The sequence below is a fragment of the Physeter macrocephalus genome, chromosome 17, assembly GCF_002837175.3.
Source record: "Physeter macrocephalus isolate SW-GA chromosome 17, ASM283717v5, whole genome shotgun sequence".
Classification (NCBI taxonomy): Eukaryota; Metazoa; Chordata; class Mammalia; order Artiodactyla; family Physeteridae; genus Physeter; species Physeter macrocephalus.
Genome location: NC_041230.1, coordinates 36997253 through 37018621, shown reverse-complemented (window position 1 = coordinate 37018621; position 21369 = coordinate 36997253). Strand labels below are relative to the sequence as shown.

At 42.8% G+C, this 21369-nt stretch overlaps 2 protein-coding genes across 2 annotated transcripts in view; both read right to left on the bottom strand.

Annotated features, from left to right (window-relative positions):
- The window catches only part of CMTM2 (CKLF like MARVEL transmembrane domain containing 2), a 19099-nt gene extending 9705 nt beyond the window's left edge, over window positions 1-9394 (bottom strand). Inside the window, exons 1-2 of the mRNA XM_024124844.1 lie at window positions 9137-9394; window positions 8844-9002 (exon numbers count right to left, since the gene is read on the bottom strand). Of these exons, the coding sequence (XP_023980612.1) occupies window positions 8844-9002; window positions 9137-9394 (417 nt within the window). The remainder of the gene's footprint in view (window positions 1-8843; window positions 9003-9136) is intronic.
- Window positions 2018-8725, bottom strand: LOC112065217 (HIG1 domain family member 1A, mitochondrial-like). Its single transcript, XM_055079215.1, has 2 exons — window positions 8677-8725; window positions 2018-2313 (listed from the first exon to the last, which is right to left on the bottom strand). The coding sequence occupies exons 1-2, from the start codon at window positions 8723-8725 to the stop codon at window positions 2018-2020; spliced, it is 345 nt and encodes a 114-aa protein (XP_054935190.1).
- Window positions 9395-21369: the final 11975 nt, after the last annotated feature.

The window sequence follows — 21369 nt, the reverse complement described above, 5'->3', positions numbered from 1 at the left end:
TCTTTCTGTGAATGTGGTTTTTGTTCCATAGGCTGCAGGATTGTAGTTCTTCTTGCTTCTGCTGTCTGCCCTCTGTTTTGGTACCTTCTTGAGATAGACATATGAATGGTTAATTTTCATTTTTCTTTTCTCAGTATATGGATTTAAATTTGAATTGTTTAGCTGCATTCTACAGATAGTATTTGCTAATACTGTGTTTAATTTTTTCCAATTTGATTACTATTTGTCTCGGCATGTTTCTCCTTGTGTTTATCCTGTATGGGACCCTCTGCACTTCCTGGACTTGGGTGGCTATTTCCTCTATATATAACTAAATCCCCATATGTGTAGGGGAAAACATTAGATTTCCTCCTAAATACGTAAAGATTCAAATTTTACTGATTTATTTCTAATTGTATTGCACTGAAGTTAGAGAATGTGGTCTGTATTATATCAGTTCCTTGTTGTTTATTTTTGCTTTGTGGTCTCATTGAAGATAATTTTTATGATTGTTCCAGCTGTGCCTGAAAAGAATACCTAGCCTGTTACTCTGGGGTGTAGGGTTCTATATGTTCTATGTATGTCAGTGGAGATTCCTTACCACTGGACCACCAGGGAAGTCCTCCTTTGTCTTTTATTTATTAAAAAAAATTTTTTTTTGATGTGTTCACTTACTTTAATAACACTACATTTACCACGTTATCACCATGAAATGTAAATTCAGGTTAGACAAGAAAATTTCACAAGTACGACAAAGCATTCTGTAGTATACTGAAGTTTGTGTAATGTCTGACCAAACCAGCTTGCTCATAAATCACTTCCATTATAGGCAATTTATTTAGTTTAACATTTATGATTCTTTCAGAGAAAGTAAACAGACTGCACACATTTAAAAAGTATTTTTCATTTACCTTTGCATTAGCACTTAAAATATACATTTCTATTTCAAAATGCCCATTACAAATTATTCTAATATAACAGCAGCAAAATATAATTCTGCAATTACAAAAGAGCTAAACGGGGATCTACAGTTAAGTTATTCTCATGTTTACAACTATGATAAATGTTTTTTGATGTGTTCACTTACTTTAATAACACTACATTTACCATGTTATCACCATGAAATGTAAATTCAGGTTAGACAAGAAAATTTCACAAGTACGACAAAGCATTCTGTAGTATACTGAAGTTTGTGTAATGTCTGACCAAACCAGCTTGCTCATAAATCACTTCCATTATAGGCAATTTATTTAGTTTAACATTTATGATTCTTTCAGAGAAAGTAAACAGACTGCACACATTTAAAAAGTATTTTTCATTTACCTTTGCATTAGCACTTAAAATATACATTTCTATTTCAAAATGCCCATTACAAATTATTCTAATATAACAGCAGCAAAATATAATTCTGCAATTACAAAAGAGCTAAACGGGGATCTACAGTTAAGTTATTCTCATGTTTACAACTATGATTCTGAAATAGATACTACTTCAAAGCAGCTGTTACCAGCTCTTTAGGTTTGGTTTAAGAACACACACATAGTTGCTGGGAGGTTTATAATATTGTATTCTGTGCACTGTTCTGAAAGGGTTCTTCAAGAGCCAACCAGCCCTTAAAAACAGTACTCAGTCCACAAGGCAGTCAGAAAGAGTTAAATTAACTGGAGTAAATAGGCTCCCTATATTACATCAAAAGCATATGATATTCTGCAGCAACTGGGAACATTTTCAGGAGTGGCATGTTGTCCTCTTTACAACTAATTTTATCAGAAGGTGGACATTGTACCACTGTCAAGTGCATTTAAAAGTGACATGTTTTTGTGCTAATCTGACTCCCCTGAATGACCTAGCTAGTGAACTAGTCACCAGTAACTTGGTCACCAGGCAAATCAAGCCTGCAAGAAAGGAAGCCAGTATTCAAATTACCATGTTATTGTCTGACCCACAGAATTTATTTTCAACATAAACATATAACCTCAATATGAGATGTCTAACTAAAGCAAGCACCACCAACAAGAGCAAGACAGCATCTCCTCTTCTAAGGTTTAGGTTTTGCCCAGAATTCTCGGTACATGGAATAGCCCATACCAAGAGTCATTGCTCCCGCAACAAAGCCTTGGGCTGCCACGCACATGTGGATCAGGTGAACAGACATTTTAGTATTGCCCCTGCTCTTCAATTTATATAATCCATATGCAACGATTGCTGCAAAACCTGCCATTCCAATGGGGACAAATGGTGCCTCTTTGGCTTTTCGGGTAAGTTTAGATCCCTGATCTTCATCATATGAAGAAAGAGAAACATCTGCGTCACTTGAAATAGTGATTGAAGAATCTTCAGACAATGACAAGACATCACAGGCTCCAACCGGCTTCTGCTTCTTTGTCTTTTAAGTGAAGAATATAGTCCATTTATATTTGCTGTCATTTATGATATATTTGGATTTATGTCTACGATTTAATTTTTTTCTATTTAACATATAACACACATTCCTTTTTATTTTTCCCTTTTTACCTTCTATTGAGTCATTTCTCTTTATTCTCTTTTCACCCTTTCCCCTCAGTAGGTTTGATGTTATATATATGCTGGAATTCTGTTCTTTAGCAAAATAGTATTAGGTTTTAATATATTAATGTTAACATTATTACCAAATCCCCCCCCACCACTCCCAATAAAGGACTTTTATTTCTTATCATACACCACCACTGTGGTCTTACATGTTATCGTGTTGCTACTGCTTTAGTTCCACCTTGTTTTAGTGTTCTCTCTCCCCAATTAAGCTATTAATATATTTTTAAAAACCAAGCAACCTCTGTCTTAATGTTTATTTAAGTCAATCCACAAGCTTACTAGGTCCTTTGTTTACTGTTCCTTTTTTACATTGAAAACATTTCTTTTGGGTTTAATTTCCTTCTTCCTGAAGGCTTTTAGTAGTTCCTTCAGTGAGGGTCAGTGAAAGGAAAAATTTTTTTTCTTTGTCTAATTGTGTCTTTTACTCTTTTCACCTCAGCCCTTTAAAGAAATTATTCCATTGTTTTCTGGCCACTTTCTTTGCTGTTGAAAAATATGAAGTTAGTCTAATAGTTTGAGTTTTCTTTTTTAAGGTAAGTTGTCTTTTCTTTTGGTTTGATTTTGTTTTCCTTTGTCTCTGCTGATCAGCTGTACCTCTATGACATGTCTAGGTGTGGCTTTATTTTTACTTATTCTTCTTGGTCCCTCTTTGAGAATTCATGTCTTTCATTAAATCTAATATTGATATGGCCATCTCAGTTCTTTTTTGGTTACTGTTTGCATGGCGTATCGTTTTCCATTTTCACTTTCAACCTATTTGTATCTTTGGATCTAAAGTAACTCTCTTGTTATCCTCATACAGTAGGATCATGTTTTTTTAAAATCCATTCTGATAATCTTTACCTTTTAATTGGAGAATTTAATCCATGTACATTTAAAGTAGATACTGATAAGGATTTATTTCTGTCATTTTGCTGTTTATTCTCTGTCATATCTCTTTGTTCCTAAATGTCTCTGTTACTGCCTTCTTTTGTGTTTAATTTTTTGTAATATACCAATTTTATTCCCTATTTCCTTTCTCTCTATATATTTTAGTTAATTTCTTAGTGGTTACCTTGGGGTTGTAATTGGTATCTTAAATTTTTAACAATCTCATTTGCATTGATACCAGCTGAGCTTCAATAGTACACAAAAACTCATTATTATTGTTACAAATTATATCTTTATCCATTGTGGTCCATTAAAATAGGTTTAAATGACTGTTTTATGCATTTGTCTTTCAAATCATATCAGAAAAAAAAGAAGAGTTACAAACCAAAAACACAAGAATACTGGCTTTTATATTTACCTATTTTAGTTACCTTTACTGGTGTTATTTCTTTTATGGCTTCAAGTTATTGTCTAGTGTCCTCTCGTTTTAGCCTGAAGCATTTCTTGTAGGGCAGGTGTAATAGCAACAAATTCCATCAACTTTTGTTTACATGGGACTATCTTAATTTCTCCTTCATTTTTGAATGGTAATTTTTGAAGGATAATTTCAAGTTTGAAGGATATTGTATTCATTTCTTGGGGTTGCCATAACAGAGTACCACCACCTGGGTGGCTTAGAACAACATAAGTTTATTGTCTCTCAGTTATGGAGGCCAGAAGTCTGAAATCAAGATGTTGGCAGGGCCCTGCTTCCTCTAAAGGTGCTAGGTAATGATCTGTTTTGGGCTTCTCTTCTAGCTTCTTGTAGCTTGAGGCATTCCTCGGCTTGTCTTGCCTTCCTGTCTTCTTCGTTTGTCTCTTCACATTGTCTTCCCTCTGTATATATCTGTCTCTGTGTCCAAATTCCTCCTTTTTATAAAGACACTAGTTGGGACTTCCCTGGTGGTGCAGTGGTTAAGACTTCATGCTCCCAGTGCAACGGGCCTGGGTTTGATCCCTGGTCAGGGAACTAGATCCCACAAGCATGCTACAACTAAGGAGCCCACAAGCCACAACTAAGAAGCCTGCCTGCTGCAACTAAGACCCAGGGCAACCAAATAAATAAAATAAATATTTTTAAAAAATAAAAAATAAAGACACTAGTCATATTGGATTAGGGTCCACTCTGATAAGCTCATCTTTACTTGACCATCTGCAAAGAGCTTATTTCCAAATAAGGTCATATTCACAGATACTGGGAGTTAGGACATCAACATATTTGGGGGGTACATAATTCAACTCATAACAGATAGCAAATTTAAAAGATAGACTTCTTGGTGGACAGTTTGTTTTCCTTTAAGGACTTTAAGTACATCATTCCACTCCCTCAGGCCTCCATGGTGTCTGATGAGAAATTGGCTGTTAATCTTATCAAGTGTCCTTTGTACAAGATAAGTTGCTTCTCTCTTACAACTTTCAAGACTTTCTCCTTGTCTTTGTCTTTGGACAGTTATTATAATGTGTCTCAGTGTGGATCACTTTGAGTTTATTCTACTTGGTGTTTTTTGGATGTGTAGACTCCTATTTTTTACCAAATTTGGAAAGTCTTTTGGCCATTATTTCTTTGAATATTCTTTCTGTTCCTTTCTCTCTCTCTTCTCCTTTTGGGACTCTGCCTATGTTAGTATGCTTGATGGTGTCCCATGGGTGTCTTAGGCTCTGTTCATTTTTTTCCTTCATTCTTTTTTCTTTCTGTTCCTCAGACTGAATAATCTCAATTGACCTGTCTTCAAGTTCACTGATTCATTCTTCTGCCTGCTCAAATCTGCTGTTAAACAACTCTGGTGAATTTTTCACTTCAGTTATATTACTTTTCAACTTCAGAATTTCTATTTGGTTTCTTTTTAAACTTCTCTTTACTGACATTCTATATTTGTTCATGAATTGTTCTCCTGGTTTCCTTTAGTTCTTTGAGCTTTTTTTTTTTTTTTTTTAAGTTCTTTGAGCATTTTAAAGACAGTTGATTTAAAGTCTTTGTCTAGTAAGTCTAATATCTGGGCTTCCTCAAGGACAGTCTCTATTAATAATTTTTTCCTGTGAATGGGCCATACTTCTTTCTTTGTGTGCCTTATAATTCTTTGAAAACTGTACATTTTGAATATTATATTATAGTTACTCTGGAAATCATATTGCCTCTCCTCCCCAGAGTTTGTTGTTGCTGCTTGTTGTGAGTTAAAGTCATTTGTATGTTTAATGATTTTTCCTAAACTATGTTTCGAAAGACTATTCTTTCTCTTGTGTGGCCACTGAAGTCTTTGTTTTTCACTAGCTTAATGGTCAGGTAGTGATTTGATGGAGATTTCCTTAAATATCTGGAAACAAACAGTCTTTTCAGATTGCCTTTGTGTTGGGGCACTCCTTCAACACCTCTCCAGGATGTTTAGAGCTCTTAGTTTTTACTTGCTGCTTGTGCAGGGCCTAAAGGTCAGCCAAAGGTGAAAGCTTAGGGTTTTTTTCTGGGCATGTGTCCAGCTCTGGGCATGTGCAGTCCTTCTAGATTCCCTGGTATAGGTGGGAGCTTTTCAAAGCTCTCATTCTCCCATGCATCTGCTTCCCAAACTTCTGGTCTGTCTACTGCTTGGGAAACCTTGCCCCGGGCGGCTATGGTTAGTATATACGCCTTTAAATGCTTTAGTAAATGCTATCTAGGAGACTGCTTCAGCCCTGAGAAAACTCTGAGGCAGGTGAAACAAAGGCAAGTCCCTGGCTAATCCCTCAGGGAGCCACCAGACAGGTCAAGCACACAACTCTAATTCTTTGGGAACAAGATTTTTATTGTTGCCTCTGCCACCAGCAAGGAATGTGGCCAGGAATGTGGGCTGTCTTCATGGCCACTGACCAGCTGGGGATTAAGGGATGGCAGGCAGGTTAAGTAAAATGCTACAACATTCTCTTACCAAAATTCAACAGCCTCTTTCTTCATTGAGCATTCTCCTGTTTTGTTTTGTTTTGAATTAGATTCCAGAGTTCTGAAAAAGTCGATTCTGACAGTTTTTGAGAAACTAATCATTGCTTTAGTGGAAGGACAGAGATTTGGAGTTCCCTACTCTGCCATTTTTAGTGATGTCACTCTTATTAAATCTGGCGGGTTCTCAGTCACTATCACTTTGAATATTTCTTCTCTATTATCTTGAGTGTCTTCTTCTGGAACTCCTATTAGGCTTATGATGAACTTTCTCGTTCCATATTCTATGTTTCAACTTCTCTCTTTCATATTTTCTCTCTTTATCTGTCAGTACTATAATCTGGGTAATTTCCCCACATCCTTCAGCTCATTACTTCCCCAGCTTTTGTCTGATATGCTTTTTAACCCATTTATTGACATTTTTATTTCAATAACTATATGTTCAATTCTAGACATTGTATCTGTACTTTAAAAAAAATATGTCTATTCCATCCTAATAATGTCTTATTCTTTTCCTAGGGCTTTTATTTATGTCTTTATAATTTAAGTGTATTTTAAATTATTTTCAGACAGCTCTTTTATTATCTCATATTCTCAGGGTTGTAATCCTCCCATTTCTTATTTTTGCTGGTTCTTGATTCTTAGTCATGGGGATTTAAAAATCAGGTGTTTTGTAGTTTTGAACTGTGAGTTCATTTTTGTACCCCACCCCCCCACCCATATCTGTCCTGTGAGAATCTCCTTATGCTTTGATTATGATTTTGCATTTGTTTTTCAGGAGTCCCATGGATTTCTTCAGAATACCATCAAATTGGGATCGATTTTTATGCCAGTTCCCAGGCACTACATTTTCTAAGCTGCATGAAGGTTTCTAGGCTGAAGGTAGGAAAAACTTAAACCAAATCTGTACAAAGTGTAGGTTCAAGGTTCGTATTTCTCAAGGTGGTCTTTTTTGCTTTTCCCCACTCAAAACCCGGGCAGAGATAAACATGCTTTCTTGTTCCTCTCTGTGGGTGAAAGGTATCTTCTCTGTCTTTTCCCTTAGGGTGCAGTCTTTGCAGGGTACTGGCCTTATGCAGGATTCTCAGTTCTAAATCCCTACTCTGCTTGGGACCAAGGCCTCATCTCCTAACTTGAGAGTATATGGGAATCCATATTCTAGGTTCCTGAGATAATATCTCGTGGGTCATTTCCACCCACACTGAAGCAGCTGATTTGTCACTGCTCCTGTTTTCCATTTCTAGCACCTCTGTGTTTCCCCTTCTTTTTTTTTGCCAGCTCAGCCATTCAGTTAAAGCAATGTTTACATTTCCCCTAGCAGTTTTAGGTAAGTGCAGCAGGAGGATTTTCAGGGTTCAGTGATTTTTCATCTTGCTGGAACTAAAAGTATCTTCTCAAGCACCTTGGCTGGGAATGTGTCCTCTGCCTGTCCCTTTACTTTGTCCTCTGCTTATCCGTCTCCCAAGAGTCTTTTATGGCCCTCTTTTCCTTTCTCCTGATACTGGGAGTCCTCATCTACCCCACTGAGACCTACGGATCCCTGGACCCTAATAACTTTTAATAAGTAGGAAGGACAGAGTGTAGTTAGGGACTCAAGGCTCTACTGATAAAGCTGAGTTTGAATCCTTTTTCTGCCACTTACTACCTGAGTTACCTGGGGGCAAGTTGCTTGGCCATTCTGAAACCATTTCATGTATAAAGTGAGTGAAACAGTGAGCATAGGGCTCTGGAGACATGCTGTGAATGTGCAATGAACAAGGGACCTTGGGTTAGTTGGGAGTTAGGTAGGTAAGCTTTGTGATTACAGAGGTAATGGGCAGGGATTCAAGTCCATGAGTCTTCAGGCACAGCATCAAGGGCTTTACTTTTACTCCTAAGGAACAATCTCACACAAGATTATTACTGTCTTCATGTTACAGATGAGGAAACAGAGTCTGGGAGTGGTTGGTAACTTGCCCAGCTCAGTCCCATTCCAGTGGATGACTGCTTTGGGCTGAACATCCTTCTGGGCTTAATAATCCTTGCAGGGATAGTCACTGGAGATCTGAGGCTGCTTTAGATGTGATTTTTTTTTTATTCTCATTTTATATTACTGATTTTTTAATTTGAATTCTGGGGATGGGGTACCTTCAGAGTGGTCTTTCCAGTCAGGTGTGAGCTGGCACAGGGGTTGGAAGGAACTGCTGGTTGCTACACCTCCCCTGCTCCCAAGGAGAGCAAAGCCTCAGGAAGGCAAAGACTCCTTCCTTTGACCACCAGGTAAGAAAGAGGCCCTCCACCCGCAAGCTGGGCTTTCTGGAAGCCTTTTCTACCTAACTTCAGCTGCCCCTGCTCCGGCCCCACTGGAAGGTCTGAGCCCATGCCCGGAGCACAAATAAGGGAGATGAGGCTTATCTCTCTGTTCAGTCACTTTCCAGGTGCCAAGATACATGCGTGAACACACACCAGGCTCAGGCACTCCCCACCGCCCCTCACTTACAGAAATGGGCCACAGGATGAAGGACATGTATCTCTGGATGGCGAAGGTGTAGATAATGATGAAGAAGATGAAGATGGACAACTCCATGGTGATGATGAGTGTCAGGAGGGGGTGCACAGTGGTCCCCGTGAACATTATCAGCGAACCTATTAGGCAGCCCTGCCAGGAGACATGCCCTTTGAGCCACGGCAGAGGGCTCGGGCCAGAGGAGGCCTCGGGGAGCCCCCTCCTTCTCCCTCCTTCCCGTCTTTGGGCAACCCCCCCACCCCGCCCAGGGATACGGGCCCACTTACCAAGCTAATGAGCTTGACCTCAGCGTACCCCATAACCCAGAACTCTCTATTGCTGTCCTTGAATTCCCACTTGTAACGGCGACACCCCTTCCTCGTTCCCACTTCATCCTTGGGCTGCACGGACTTTTTCTTCTCCTCTGTCTTTTCCTCAGGCTTGTCGCCCGGAGGAGGGGCCGCCCCTGGCGCGGCTGCGGCTGCGGCGGCCGGGGCCGGGGCCGGGGCGGCCCCGAGTTTGCCCTTTTGGCCTTTGTCAGCCATCTTGCCGTGGAGTTCTCAGCTTCTCACGGCCTGCCCAATTTTTGCTGTCCCCAGCCAGGCCTGGCCTTTGAGTGAGCCGGATGCCCACCGACCTGCTTCGAGGCCGCACTCGGCCAACAGCCAGGAAGGACGAGCGAAGGCCAGCGCTTAGCGCCCTCTCGGCGCGCGCCTAGTCTCCGCACGCGAGTCGCCTCCGCCCAGCCGTTCCCCCCCAACCCCGCGCCCGGCAGCAAGCACCTCGGGTCTCCGCGGCCGCCCAGCCCCTGCGCGGGAGCCCCCGCCCCCACGCCGGCTCCGGTGGTGGTCCCGCCTCCACGCGGAGCACTCCCCGCGGGGCCTCGCGAGGCCTCTGGGGGCTGCGGGGGGCTGTAGCCGCCGCTCCTGCCTTCTGGTCGGGTTGGCTGAAACTGGCCTCCTGGGGCAGCCGCGCCCAGAGCCCCGCGGGCGCATTGGCACTCGCCTGAAAATGTAACGCGACTTTTACACAAGGCAGCACGACCAAGCAGAAGTGTTCTGGGTTTAGCAGCCCTGATTTTATGATCACATGTGGGCTGAAACGGGTGACAGCGTGCGAGCTCAGCGGCGGGAGGCAGAAGACGATGGTGCTTGCGAAGGTGCCCGCGAGGGTGCTTCCGAGGGTGGCTCCGACAGGCCGCGTTGCTTCATGGTTGCCCTTGTAGGTGCCCTTGGGCTTCCCCTTAGGGGTACCCTTGTGGGTGGGATGGGTTCCTGGGTGGGAGAGGCACTGGTTTTGGTTTCGATTCCCAGGGCTTTTTTCATGGTATTCCTCATCGTCTTGGTGACCACAGCCGCATCGATGCCGCTGTGAGGCACAGGGACTGTCAGACACAAGACCATATGCGGGAAGGAAAGGCGGGGTTATTCTGAGCTCCGCAGCAGCCTGTCCTCCCTATCCGGGCGGCGGGCTTGCGGCCTCCTGTCCCCCTCTGACCCTCCACTACCTTCCTGGTGTCTGCCCAGTTGGCTGCTGCAGCCCATTCTGGCATTCCCAGAGAAAGGGTCTTTGGAAATGGGCTTTTCTGCCAGTGACGACCTTGCCTAAGGTCTGAGGCACCAGGACGAGAGTAGGGCACTGATCCTAGGAGGCTCCGGGTGGCAGTGGGGTCCCGAGAAGGCCCCTCAGTGGAAAGGACTCTTGGGCTATGTTTGAAAAGGCAGGAAGGAGTTTCCAAGGGGACCAACTGGGAGGAGAAGAACTCCAGGTACTGGACTGGGGTCTCCAAGGAATCTGGTGTGGCTGAGACGTCTGGAGCCGGTGAGGTTGGGGGCAGAGTTGAGGCTGGGGAGGTGCAGGATCTGGGACTTCATCAAGAGGGGAGGGGAGGTTCCAGATTCAGAAAGCCCACTTGTCCCAAGATGAATGGAAAGCGAACCAGGCTGGAGGCAGGGAGACCAGTGGAGGGTGGTGGGAGCCCCTGCCATCCAGGTAAGAATTGATGGAGACCAGGGGGTGGGAGCTCCTGGCAGGTAGAAGAAGGCTTGGTGGCTGAGTTAGCAGATGGGGGTCAGCGGGCTACAACACCCTAGATTCCAAGTGCTCCCCAGCTCCTGTCTACCTTGTATGTTTCTCTTTACTGTCACTTAATCCCTGGCTGCCTTCATGAACTTTTCCTAGGTGGGTCTTGCTCTAGCTAATCTGTGAGCTCCCTAAGGGGGAAGGGACTCTGTCTCCAACACTGAGCTCAGGCCTGGCCCAGTCCAATGGGATCGACAAATATTTACTGATCATAGAATTAATTCAAAGAACTTAAACTTTTTTTTTTCTGGATTAATTTCTGTTCCCATAGCTTAACTTCTTGAATCAAAGTCTCACCACCCCATTCCCCACCCCCTATCTTCCAAGCATTTAATCTGCCATTTCTTGTGGTCTTCATATGATGAGGATTTGTCCCAGCCTTGTGAGCCAGGGTAAGGTGTTTAACCTCAGTTCCCATATCTGTAAAAATGAGAGTTATAAAGATTAAAACAGAACGTGCCTAGGCTGGTGTGGGAACTTCTTCTTCCTTCCTCAACAGGCTGAGTCACTCACTTTTGACAATGCACTTTTTCTTTTCTACAGTCATTTTTTTCTTGTGATTTAAAGTATAATTTTCTAGTCCAGAAAAGTCAAAATCCTACTTATAGATAAGAACATCTTGTTGCAACATTTTAAAAAAGTGTGTATGATTTTCAAAAGAGCTTCTGTAGATTTGTTTTCATACCTATTTGGAGAATGAGCTTAGAGTCTGTGCAACTTCAAATCTTCTGAAGAAGTCAGTGCAAGAAAGAGAAAGGGTGGTGGTGGGGATGGTGTTCTATAAATGAAATAATGATAGTCTGCCAGTTTCCCTTTTTCAAAGAGTCTTGAAATACTGATCTTAAATGGAGCCATGAAGGCCTCTACTTACCCCTCCAATGTAGAATAACTGACTTCTTTCCTTTTCTTGCATCGCCAAGATGGCAACTACGAAAAGGAACACAGCAGTAATGAAACTGTTGATAAGCTCCTGCAATACAGAACTGAAAATTGTCAACTTTACATGAAAATGTTATTTCATAAAATATTTAAATTGGTCAGTTACCCATCTAAGGATGGATACCTTTTAAAAACTTTGCCTTTGAGGAACCCTCCTACACTGTTGGTGGGAATGTAAATTGATACAGCCACTCTGGAGAACAGTATGGAGGTTCCTTAAAAAACTAAAAATAGAACTACCATATGACCCATCAATCCCACTAAGTGAAGTAAGTCAGAAAGAGAAAAACAAATATCATATGCTAACACATATATATGGAATCTAAAAAAATAAATGGTTCTGATGACCCTGGTTGCAGGGCAGGAATAAAGAGGTAGACATAGAGAATGGACTTGAGGACTTGGGGTGGGAGGGGGAAGCTGGGGCAAAGTGAGAGTAGCATTGACATATATACAATGCCAAATGTAAAATAGCTAGCTAGTGGGAAGCAGCAGCATAGCACAGGGAGATCGGCTGGGTGCTTTGCGATGACCTAGAGGGGTGGGATAGGGAGAATGGGAGGGAGACTCAAGAGGGAGGGGATATGGGGATATATGTAAGCATATGGCTGATTCACTTTGTTATAGAGCACAAACTAACACACCATTGTAAAGCAATTATACTCCAATAAAGATCTTTTAAAAAACAAAGAGAAAACCAAAAAAAAAACTTTCCCTTTGATTAATATTGAGAGGAACTGTCAGCAGCATAATTCTTATATATTCCAGAGACATGAGTTTATGTGATTATAAGGTTCTGGATAGGATCGTCAGCAGAAATGGGTTTAACTTCATTAAAGAAGACTCTTTAAAAAAAAAAAAAGCTGACAACTTTTCCATCAGACTTTTTAAAGGTCGTAGGAAAATGGGCAAGAAAAAAACCTAGAGGTCTAGGGGCCTCACCCATATTGACCCTCCATAAATATGATCTTATTGAAGTTTTGTATTTTAAATTAATGTAAATTCTGCATTCTATTCCATAATACATTTGTTTTAATATAAAAATAAAAATTTAGATGAACACTCTACTGATTTAATTCTACTTCCAAATCTGCAAATCAGTAGAACTGATACTTTGGAAGTTTCATCATGTTTATTCTTTAGGGTCCCACATCCCAAGAAGCAGGAACCCATCTGAGGAGCTAGCCTGATGTTCTGGAGTGAAAGTGACCTTTCTCTCTTACCTAAAACATGGCCAGAATTGAGTCTGCCCTGACACCTATAGGCTATCTGTGTCCTTCTTTTCGGACATTGATACTGGGTTCTTCATTTTTTTTTTTTTTTTTTTGCGGTACGCGGGCCTCTCACTGTTGTGGCCTCTCCCATTGCAGAGCACAGGCTCCGGACGCGCAGTCTCAGCGGCCATGGCTCACGGGCCCAGCCGCTCCGCGGCATGTGGGATCCTCCCGGACCGGGGCACGAACCCGCGTCCCTTGCATCGGCAGGCGGACTCTCAACCACTGCGCCACCAGGGAAGCCCCGATACTGGGTTCTTCAAATGCTGGCCCAATCTGTTTCTTCATGTGCTAAATAAAGGATGAGGATGAGTGGGAGGGGGCACACTCCTGAGGATAAGCAGAGCCTGGGCTTTGGTAGCACAGTGATAATGAAAGAGAAGGTACTCACTGAGTCAGTGACACCAGTGTTGGAGGATGAGTAAAACCCCGGGGTCCTTTAACCTCCATATGGCCCAGGTAACTAATCTGAACATTTTAAGTTTTTACATCTTGGTGGAATGACTTGGTAGTGTCAGCTTGTCTGGTGCACTTGCCCAAACACAGCAAAGAGCCCTACTGTCTGATCATAATGGGTCTAAGTGGAGCTCCTCAGCGTGCCGAGCGTTTCCCCTGTTATTACCTCATTTAACCCTCACAAACACCCTCCCAAGTCAGTATGGCTAGGATCCCCATTTTAAAAAGATGTAACAGAGGCTTAGAGAAGTTCATTAAATTGACTATGATTGAATATCTGCCAAGGAATGGAGTCAGAACTCAGCTCACTATTGCCTCCCATCAGGGACACCCAAATAAGGAGGAAATGATCTATCCCCCAAGATTGGAAGTGCAGCATCCATCTTTGGCATTTTCTGTGGAACGGGTAATGGAGGGTCAAAATGGTATGGGGCAAATAATTGGCCTGCCAATTCCTAGATGCATGACCTGGGGCGTGTTTTATCACCCCTCTGTGCCAACAGGCTAGGATCTTAGTTCCCTGACCAGTGAATGAACCTGTGCCCCCTGCAGTGGAAGTGCAGAGTCTTAACCCCTGGACCACCAGGGAATTCCCCCAACAGGCTAATTTTTAATATGGGGATAATGATTGGGATTCATTGGGTTCATCTGAGGATTAAATGGCACAATGTATCTGAAAGCATCAGATGAGGTGTAGTGGGAATGCATCAAAGTGTAGATTCCTGATATCTGCCTTCAAGATAGTAAACTTTTCTGTGAACTTCAGGTCTTCTTCCTGTTGAGACTGTTGAGCAAGGAGGCCTGTTGTGGAATGGGACTTGCCTCTTGGAAAGGCACTAATGTCTGTTATTTGGGCACCTGGTGCAGGGCTGGTGAGGGTTGGAAGTCAGTTCCAGTTGGGTTCTGTAGGCTGAGTGAGAGGTCTGCCCACACTGGGGCAGGTATAATAGTTTGCAGCTTTGCAGGAAGCATAGGATCTGAGGATTGTGTAAACCAAGATATCAAAAAATGTGAACAAGGACTCAAGCGGAGTGTAAACTTATAAAATTAAAAATTAACTAACTGCAGTCTAGATCATTGAGAATTTGGATGAATGCATACTAATAATGATAACTGTAACAAAACAAATGCAGACTCTGTCTCCCTAGCCAATTGCTGACTCCCTGTCAGAATGCCATCTCCTCGCTGGACTATTGGACATTATAGTTTACCGTGGTCCTTAACTTGCAAGGAAGTGCTCTTCTGAACTGTCCCTTGGAAGTAATGCTTTCTTTGTACCTAACATTTCTATTGTAGCTCACATATCTTGAGCACTTACTTTGTGTCACATACGGTGCCAAGGTGTTCATACGTGATCTCATTTGATTCTCACAACAAACTCTCATTATCCCCAATTTACAGATGGGTAAGCAACTTGCCTGGGGTTGCTCAGCCAGTAAGTGGCTATGACCCTCCTCAGTCTGACTTGAGAGCCCAGGGGTCTTCTCCTGACTAACACCCCCCCTCCCTTTGGCCTTAGACACAGACCCTCTTGTTGGCCTCATCTTTGACAGAGAAAAAGGTATGTTCTCCCAGATGGGGTAAAACTACAGCTGAGTCTTGCCATGTGCAAAAGCACTTCTGGTTTCCCCATAAATGTCATCCTTACTCATCATCTTTTTCTTTCTCCCTTTGACTAAATACATTATTGACTCAAGTAGCTGCCTCTGACACAGTGAGAGATGGGTTTGTGACTTGACTATTATTTTTCTGTAAAGCCCCCAAACCGTTCCCTGAGATAAACAAAATTGTATAGAATTAAAATTGGGAAAGAAAAAGATGCTTTGATGGTGAATGCTTTTTTATTTTTTTAATCACTGAATATTAGGAAGAAGTCAAACATTTACACTTTGTTTCACAAAATGTGATATTTGTAAGAAGGATGTATATACAATAAACATTATGTGGTATTTGTGCCTTGGAGTTCTCCAAAACATGGCAGAACCTGATCAATCATAACCAGAATTTGAAGGGGACATTCTGAAACTGATACCTTTTACTTATAAATGTGAAGATATTGCTGGTAGTTTTGGAGTCATCCCTTCAATAGAGTTCTAGTTAAATATGTTTATTATGTTCTTTTTTCTAAATTGCTTTCTATTGGAAAAAACATCAGCTTGACCAGAACTCAGTTTCTCGGACTGTATGGGGAAATACCTTTTTTACAATGTAGAAGTGTTTAAAATATGGGCTATTCAGAAGACAATAATTATACTTCATACTTTTCTTGGGTACACTGATTGGTGACATAAGACTAGGGTGGGTAAAGTTGATAATGAAATCTAACAGTGAAGACAGTGACCCAACCACAAGTAGGGTAAGGAAAGCTGGCCACACCCTGGAGGACAGGAGCAAGAAAAAGGCAGGGGCTTTGTATCACGCGCTGGGCTCCCATAGCTATCCAAAGAAAAGAGGATGCTCTCCCCCAAGGACACAGGTAGCAAAAGGGAGCCTGGCTTTACCAGAGTTGCCTAGAGGCCTGCAGCTCTCCACAAGCTGGCCTGAGCTGCCCATGACTGTGGGAACAGCTCCTCTCGCAGCACCTGCTTCATGCTTAGGAGACCCTGGCTCCTGCCTCTCCCTGAGACTCTTCCTGGACACTCCCCCTGGACCCTCCAGCAAAGCACGGGGCCTTGAGGCTCTCTCCAGCTCTCCAGCTTTATGGCTGTGGACCTTTAGAGGGCTCCGGTCCTCCTGACCACAGCTGCTGACCTTGGTGCAGCCCTCAGTCGCCGATCCCCAAAGGCTTGTACCCTGCCCTCCACTCCAGGAAAATCGTCACTTCACCGTTCATCGCACATTTTAAGGAAACCATGAGAAAACGGGAGAGGATTCAGAGAAGATAAGATTTTGAGAATGTGAGGAAGACAAAGCTGTAGGGAGGGTGAAGATAAACCATCACAAGGCTATAGGGCATAAAGTCTGGAAAGAGTCTGGTCTTTAGAGTCAGACAGACCTGGGCTCAAATCTGAGGTTCCATGTGCCTAGATACAGCCAGGGGCAACACAGTCTCTTTAATCCAATTTTCTCATCTGTTAAAGGGGGAGTGGGGGATGACCACAACCTCACCAGGTTGTTGTGAGGATTAAATAAGGTAATCTAGGGCTTCCCTGGTGGTGCAGTGGTTGAGAGTCCTCCTGCCGATGCAGGGGACACGGGTTCGTGCCCCGGTCCGGGAAGATCCCACGTGCCGCGGAGCGGCTGGCCCCGTGAGCCATGGCCGCTGAGCCTGCGCGTCCGGAGCCTGTGCTCCGCAACGGGAGAGGCCACAGCAGTGAGAGGCCCGCGTACCGCAAAAAAATAATAAATAAATAAAAAATAAGGTAATCTGTATGAAGAAGTATCTGGTACGTGGCATGTGCTCAAAAACAGTTATTTTACCTTCCCCTCTTGAAAATTTCCATGGACAGAGATTTTAGTTTCCCCTCAGAAACCTCTCCATGGTTATGGCTCTCCATAACTGAGAGGGTCTTCCACGTGTCCAAATAAAGCTGCTCAGAGTTTGCTTCGTGTGCTTTCTGCTATGCAGCACTCTGCGGGACAGAGAGAGCTCGGCAGCCTTTTCAGAAAATCCCTCAGACGCTTGAAGAAAGTATTTTGAGTTTTAGTTCAATAGCAACCAATCCTACTTTACAGTTTAAAAAAGGTACCATAAAAATGTATGATGTGGAAGAGGCAGGGGCTTGGAGTTAGGATGGTTCACACTGCAAAAGATAAAAGGGTAAAAGCCACCCAACTGTCTCAGGGGGTCCGACCCACACTTTGTAGCGAATATTTACTTTGTGGCAAGCCTTTTGTGATCTTTGCTTTAAACACATTTAAATGTTACAGGACCTCTATAGACAGCTCTTATCATCACACTTTTCCTTCTCTGAATTTCCCGGATGGGGAAACTGAGGCTAAAGTTCTCACAGCTAGTAAGGTGGCAGGGCCAGAAACTGGCCCATGTCTGTATCTGGACAAAACTATGCTTCCTCTCCAGTCTGTGAGGATACAGAGCCTCAGACTCCGGAATAAAAAGGATTTTTCTGAGACCTGAGGAATTAGCTTTGGGAATTTTTCAGTTGGTAAAGAGTTGAAATTCTGGAAAAAGCTGTTGAAGAAGGCTATGCATTGTCTTTTCCTGAATACTCCACCATACGGCACCCCTTTGGAAAAGATGGACCCTAAACCCATGAAAAGTTTGACTCTTGCACTCTTTCAGGGCACACGTGACAGTTTTCTGCCACTTACCCATGTTGTAGAAACATGCTTTTCGGAGGGACATTTATAATGTTAGAGACGGTGCTGTTTGACAAGTAGAAGAAGCATGTGCCATTTTACAAGCAATATACTACTGAATATACTGAGTAAAATTTTCTTTAGGACCAGCTGAAAACTACCACGTGTTTAGGGCCGTAATGAGATGGAAGCAGGTATGTGTGTTGGTTGTCCTATAGACAGAGGGGTTCAAGGAATCTTTCTGGGCTTTAGGCTAGTTTCCTCTCTGGGATTAGGGTGACACTCTTGTCATAGTTCAGCTATGTCCTTGTCCAGAGAGATCTCTCTGTTGCGCTCCCTTGAGGAGAGCCTTTACTGTGAGGCTGAGGGCAAAGCTTATATGAAAATTATGAAAATGAACACTTACAAGTAAGGGCCAATGTAAATAAGTCATCAAGTGATGAAGGGTTAGCATATATATTAGGATGAAAAAAGAACGATGCAGGTTTCCAGGACTGTGATTGCTATATAGGACTCCTGGGCTTCAGCAATGATGAAACAAACTAGTGGCCCTATGAGAAGGCCCTGCAGTAAAAGAAACAGGATTTGTTTTAATGCAAATGGGCTATTAAAAAACAAAATAGGGCTTCCCTGGTGGCGCAGTGGTTGAGAATCCGCCTGCCGATGCCGGGGACACGGGTTCGTGCCCCGGTCCGGGAAGATCCCACATGCCGCGGAGCGGCTGGGCCCGTGAGAACAGTGAGAGGCCCGCGTACCACAAAAAAAAAAAAAAAAAAAAATAATAATAAAATCATAAACGGTCAGACTGTAAATCTGATTATATTGCAATTGCCTGTATTGTTTTGCACATACATATTATTTTTAAAATTCCTTACATGTTTAAGAAATGAAATAACACACACAAAAAATGCACACAGTACAGAAGTTTCTTTCTCCTCCCTCATCCCAACCCTAGTCTATCTCCTTAAAAGTAATCACTGTTAACAGTGTATATTTCATACCAGAAAGAATTGTGTATATACAGGTTAAGTAAATATATATTGATTTTGATAGAAAGAGTGAGGTAGAGTCCCAGCTTGCTTTCTTTCTGAACAGCTGTTGATTATCCCAACATCATTTATTGGGAAACACCACTGATCTGAAATCCAACCTTTATCATATACTAAGTTTTCGTATGTATTCGGGATGCTTTTGAAACTCTCTTCTTCTATTGAGTTGCTGATTTCTTTTCTAGTACTTTTGAAATTACAAGCAACTCATTTTATGTTGTATTATTGTCTGACTTAGTCCCCCTTTCGGTACTCATTCTCAGGTTGTTTATGTTTCTCATTTTTGTCTTGGTCAAGTTCCCGAAGCTAAGCCTGTTGGTATTTTAATTGGGATTTCCTTTAACTTATAATATGAAAAGATTACAAAATTTAGTCTTAACTCTTCAAAAACAAAGTATATCTTTCCGGTTATTTTAGTGGTTTTTAAAATATCTCTCAATAGAGTTCTAAAGTTTTCTTCATATAGGTCTTTCAAATTTATTTCATTTAATCTCAGATATATTGTCATCGATTGCTATTGCAAAGAGAAATATTTTCTTCTCTTTTCAGTTCTTGTTTGCTCATTTCTACTAATGAGTTAGTAGAAATTATCTTGTTCTAAATTGTTTCCCAGTTGATTTTATTTTTTAGACCTTTGATCATATCAGCTGTAAGAAATGATATATTTTGCCTCTTCTTTTCAAATATTCTTACTTATTCCTTTTTCCTGTCTGATTGTGGTGACTGGTGGGCATTCTCTTTGTTCCTCATTTTAATGGGAATACTTCTGAGGTTTAATTATATATGATGCTGACTTTTGGGTTTATTTTGATAATGTCAGTGAAATATCTGTGTATTCCTATTTAACTGGTCTCTCTCTTCTTCCCTTGCTCACTTTTTTTTCACTCAGAGATGAATGTTGAATTTTGTCAAATGTGTTCTGTACCCTATTTGATAAGAGTGTCCTAATTTTTTCTCCTTTTACTTATGGTGGATTAGTTTAATGGAGTCCTAATATTGAATTATCCTTATGTTTCTTCTTAATGGTGTGTTTCGAAGAAGCACTGATGAGCATTTTCTGTTAATATATTAATACTGCTGCTTTGATACCAGTGAGATTTCTATTTAGTTTTCTTTTTCTGAACTTGGTCAGGTTTTGATATCAGTGTTACACTGACTTTGTAAAAATAGCTCAGAAATGTTTCTTCTTTCTCTATTCTTTGAAAAAGTTTGAATAGTATCAGAATTGCATCCCATGAAGGTTTGAAAAGAGTTAACCTGTGAAAAAGTCTCGGCCTGACACATTTCTGAAAGATACTTTCATTCCCCCCCCCCCCCCACCCCCCGTGCTTATATTGGTCTGTTTAGGTTTTTCTCTGTTCTGGGATCAGTTTTGGTAATTTATAGTTTCCCAGAAAATCAACTCTTTGATCCAATTATTCACATTTATTTGTTTTGCAAAGTGCTCTTGTGAATCCTTTCAGTTTCTTCGGGGTTTGCATTATTTTCCCTTTCTGGTTTCTAACTTTAAATATACGTCCTCTTTTACCCCATTTTTTCCTGTTATATTGGCCAGTGGTTTATCAACTTTATTGGTCAAGCCTGTCATTCTTGTTTGCTAATGTACACATTGCTGTTATTATCTCCATTGCTTCCCTAAATCCCTTTGTGAGGGGAAACCTGAGGAATATAAGAGTAAGGAAGCGTGCCAAATTTAGTAGCAAGGGTAGAGTGTGTGGGAGGAGCAAAGGGAGAGGAGGAAGAAAGGGGAGGCGAAACAACGTGGACCGGCAAAGGGAATTAGGGAAGTTTCCCCTAGGTGGCGCCCCTGGGAATCACTCACTCCCTGAGGCCGAAGCCGGCCTGCATCCGCCCTTGCATCCGCCCAGCGGGCCACCAGCTCTCTCTGCTCACCAGCCTAAAGATCTTCAAGATTCCTGTGGGCGAGAAGAAAAAACGCTTGAGGCTGTCCCTGAATTGGGGCGGGACTTTGGCCCGGCCCCTAGCACGCTTTTGTATGGCCTTCTTCTCCCGCTGGCTGGGGATCGCGGGTTGTGCAGTGGGCTTGAGTGTGGGTGCAGTGCGCCGCCGGGATGCTGAGGGCGCCGCGCTTGTGTCCCGCACCGAGCTTGTGGATGGCGCCGAGCGCTCGGGATGCGCCGCCCGGGCGACGTTTACTGAGCGGGAGGGACGCCCCCCGGATTTCGAGTCCCCCGAACGTGCGTTGTCGTCTTCAGGATTCATGGTGGACCCCCGGGCCTGGTGGTGTCTGGCGGGCCCCTCGGCTCTGAGCCTGCACGGCGGCGGCCGGTTCTCCCCGGGGAACCAGCGTCGCGCCCCAACGGCTGCCGGCCGCCTCTCCCTCGCGCGCACTCAGCTCTGGCTGCCGGCAGACAAACGAAGCCCTTCAGCCGCCCTCGTAGCCACTGGGATGCGACGCCGCTGCCTAGCCTAGGAACTCAAGGTCCCCTCAACGCCACC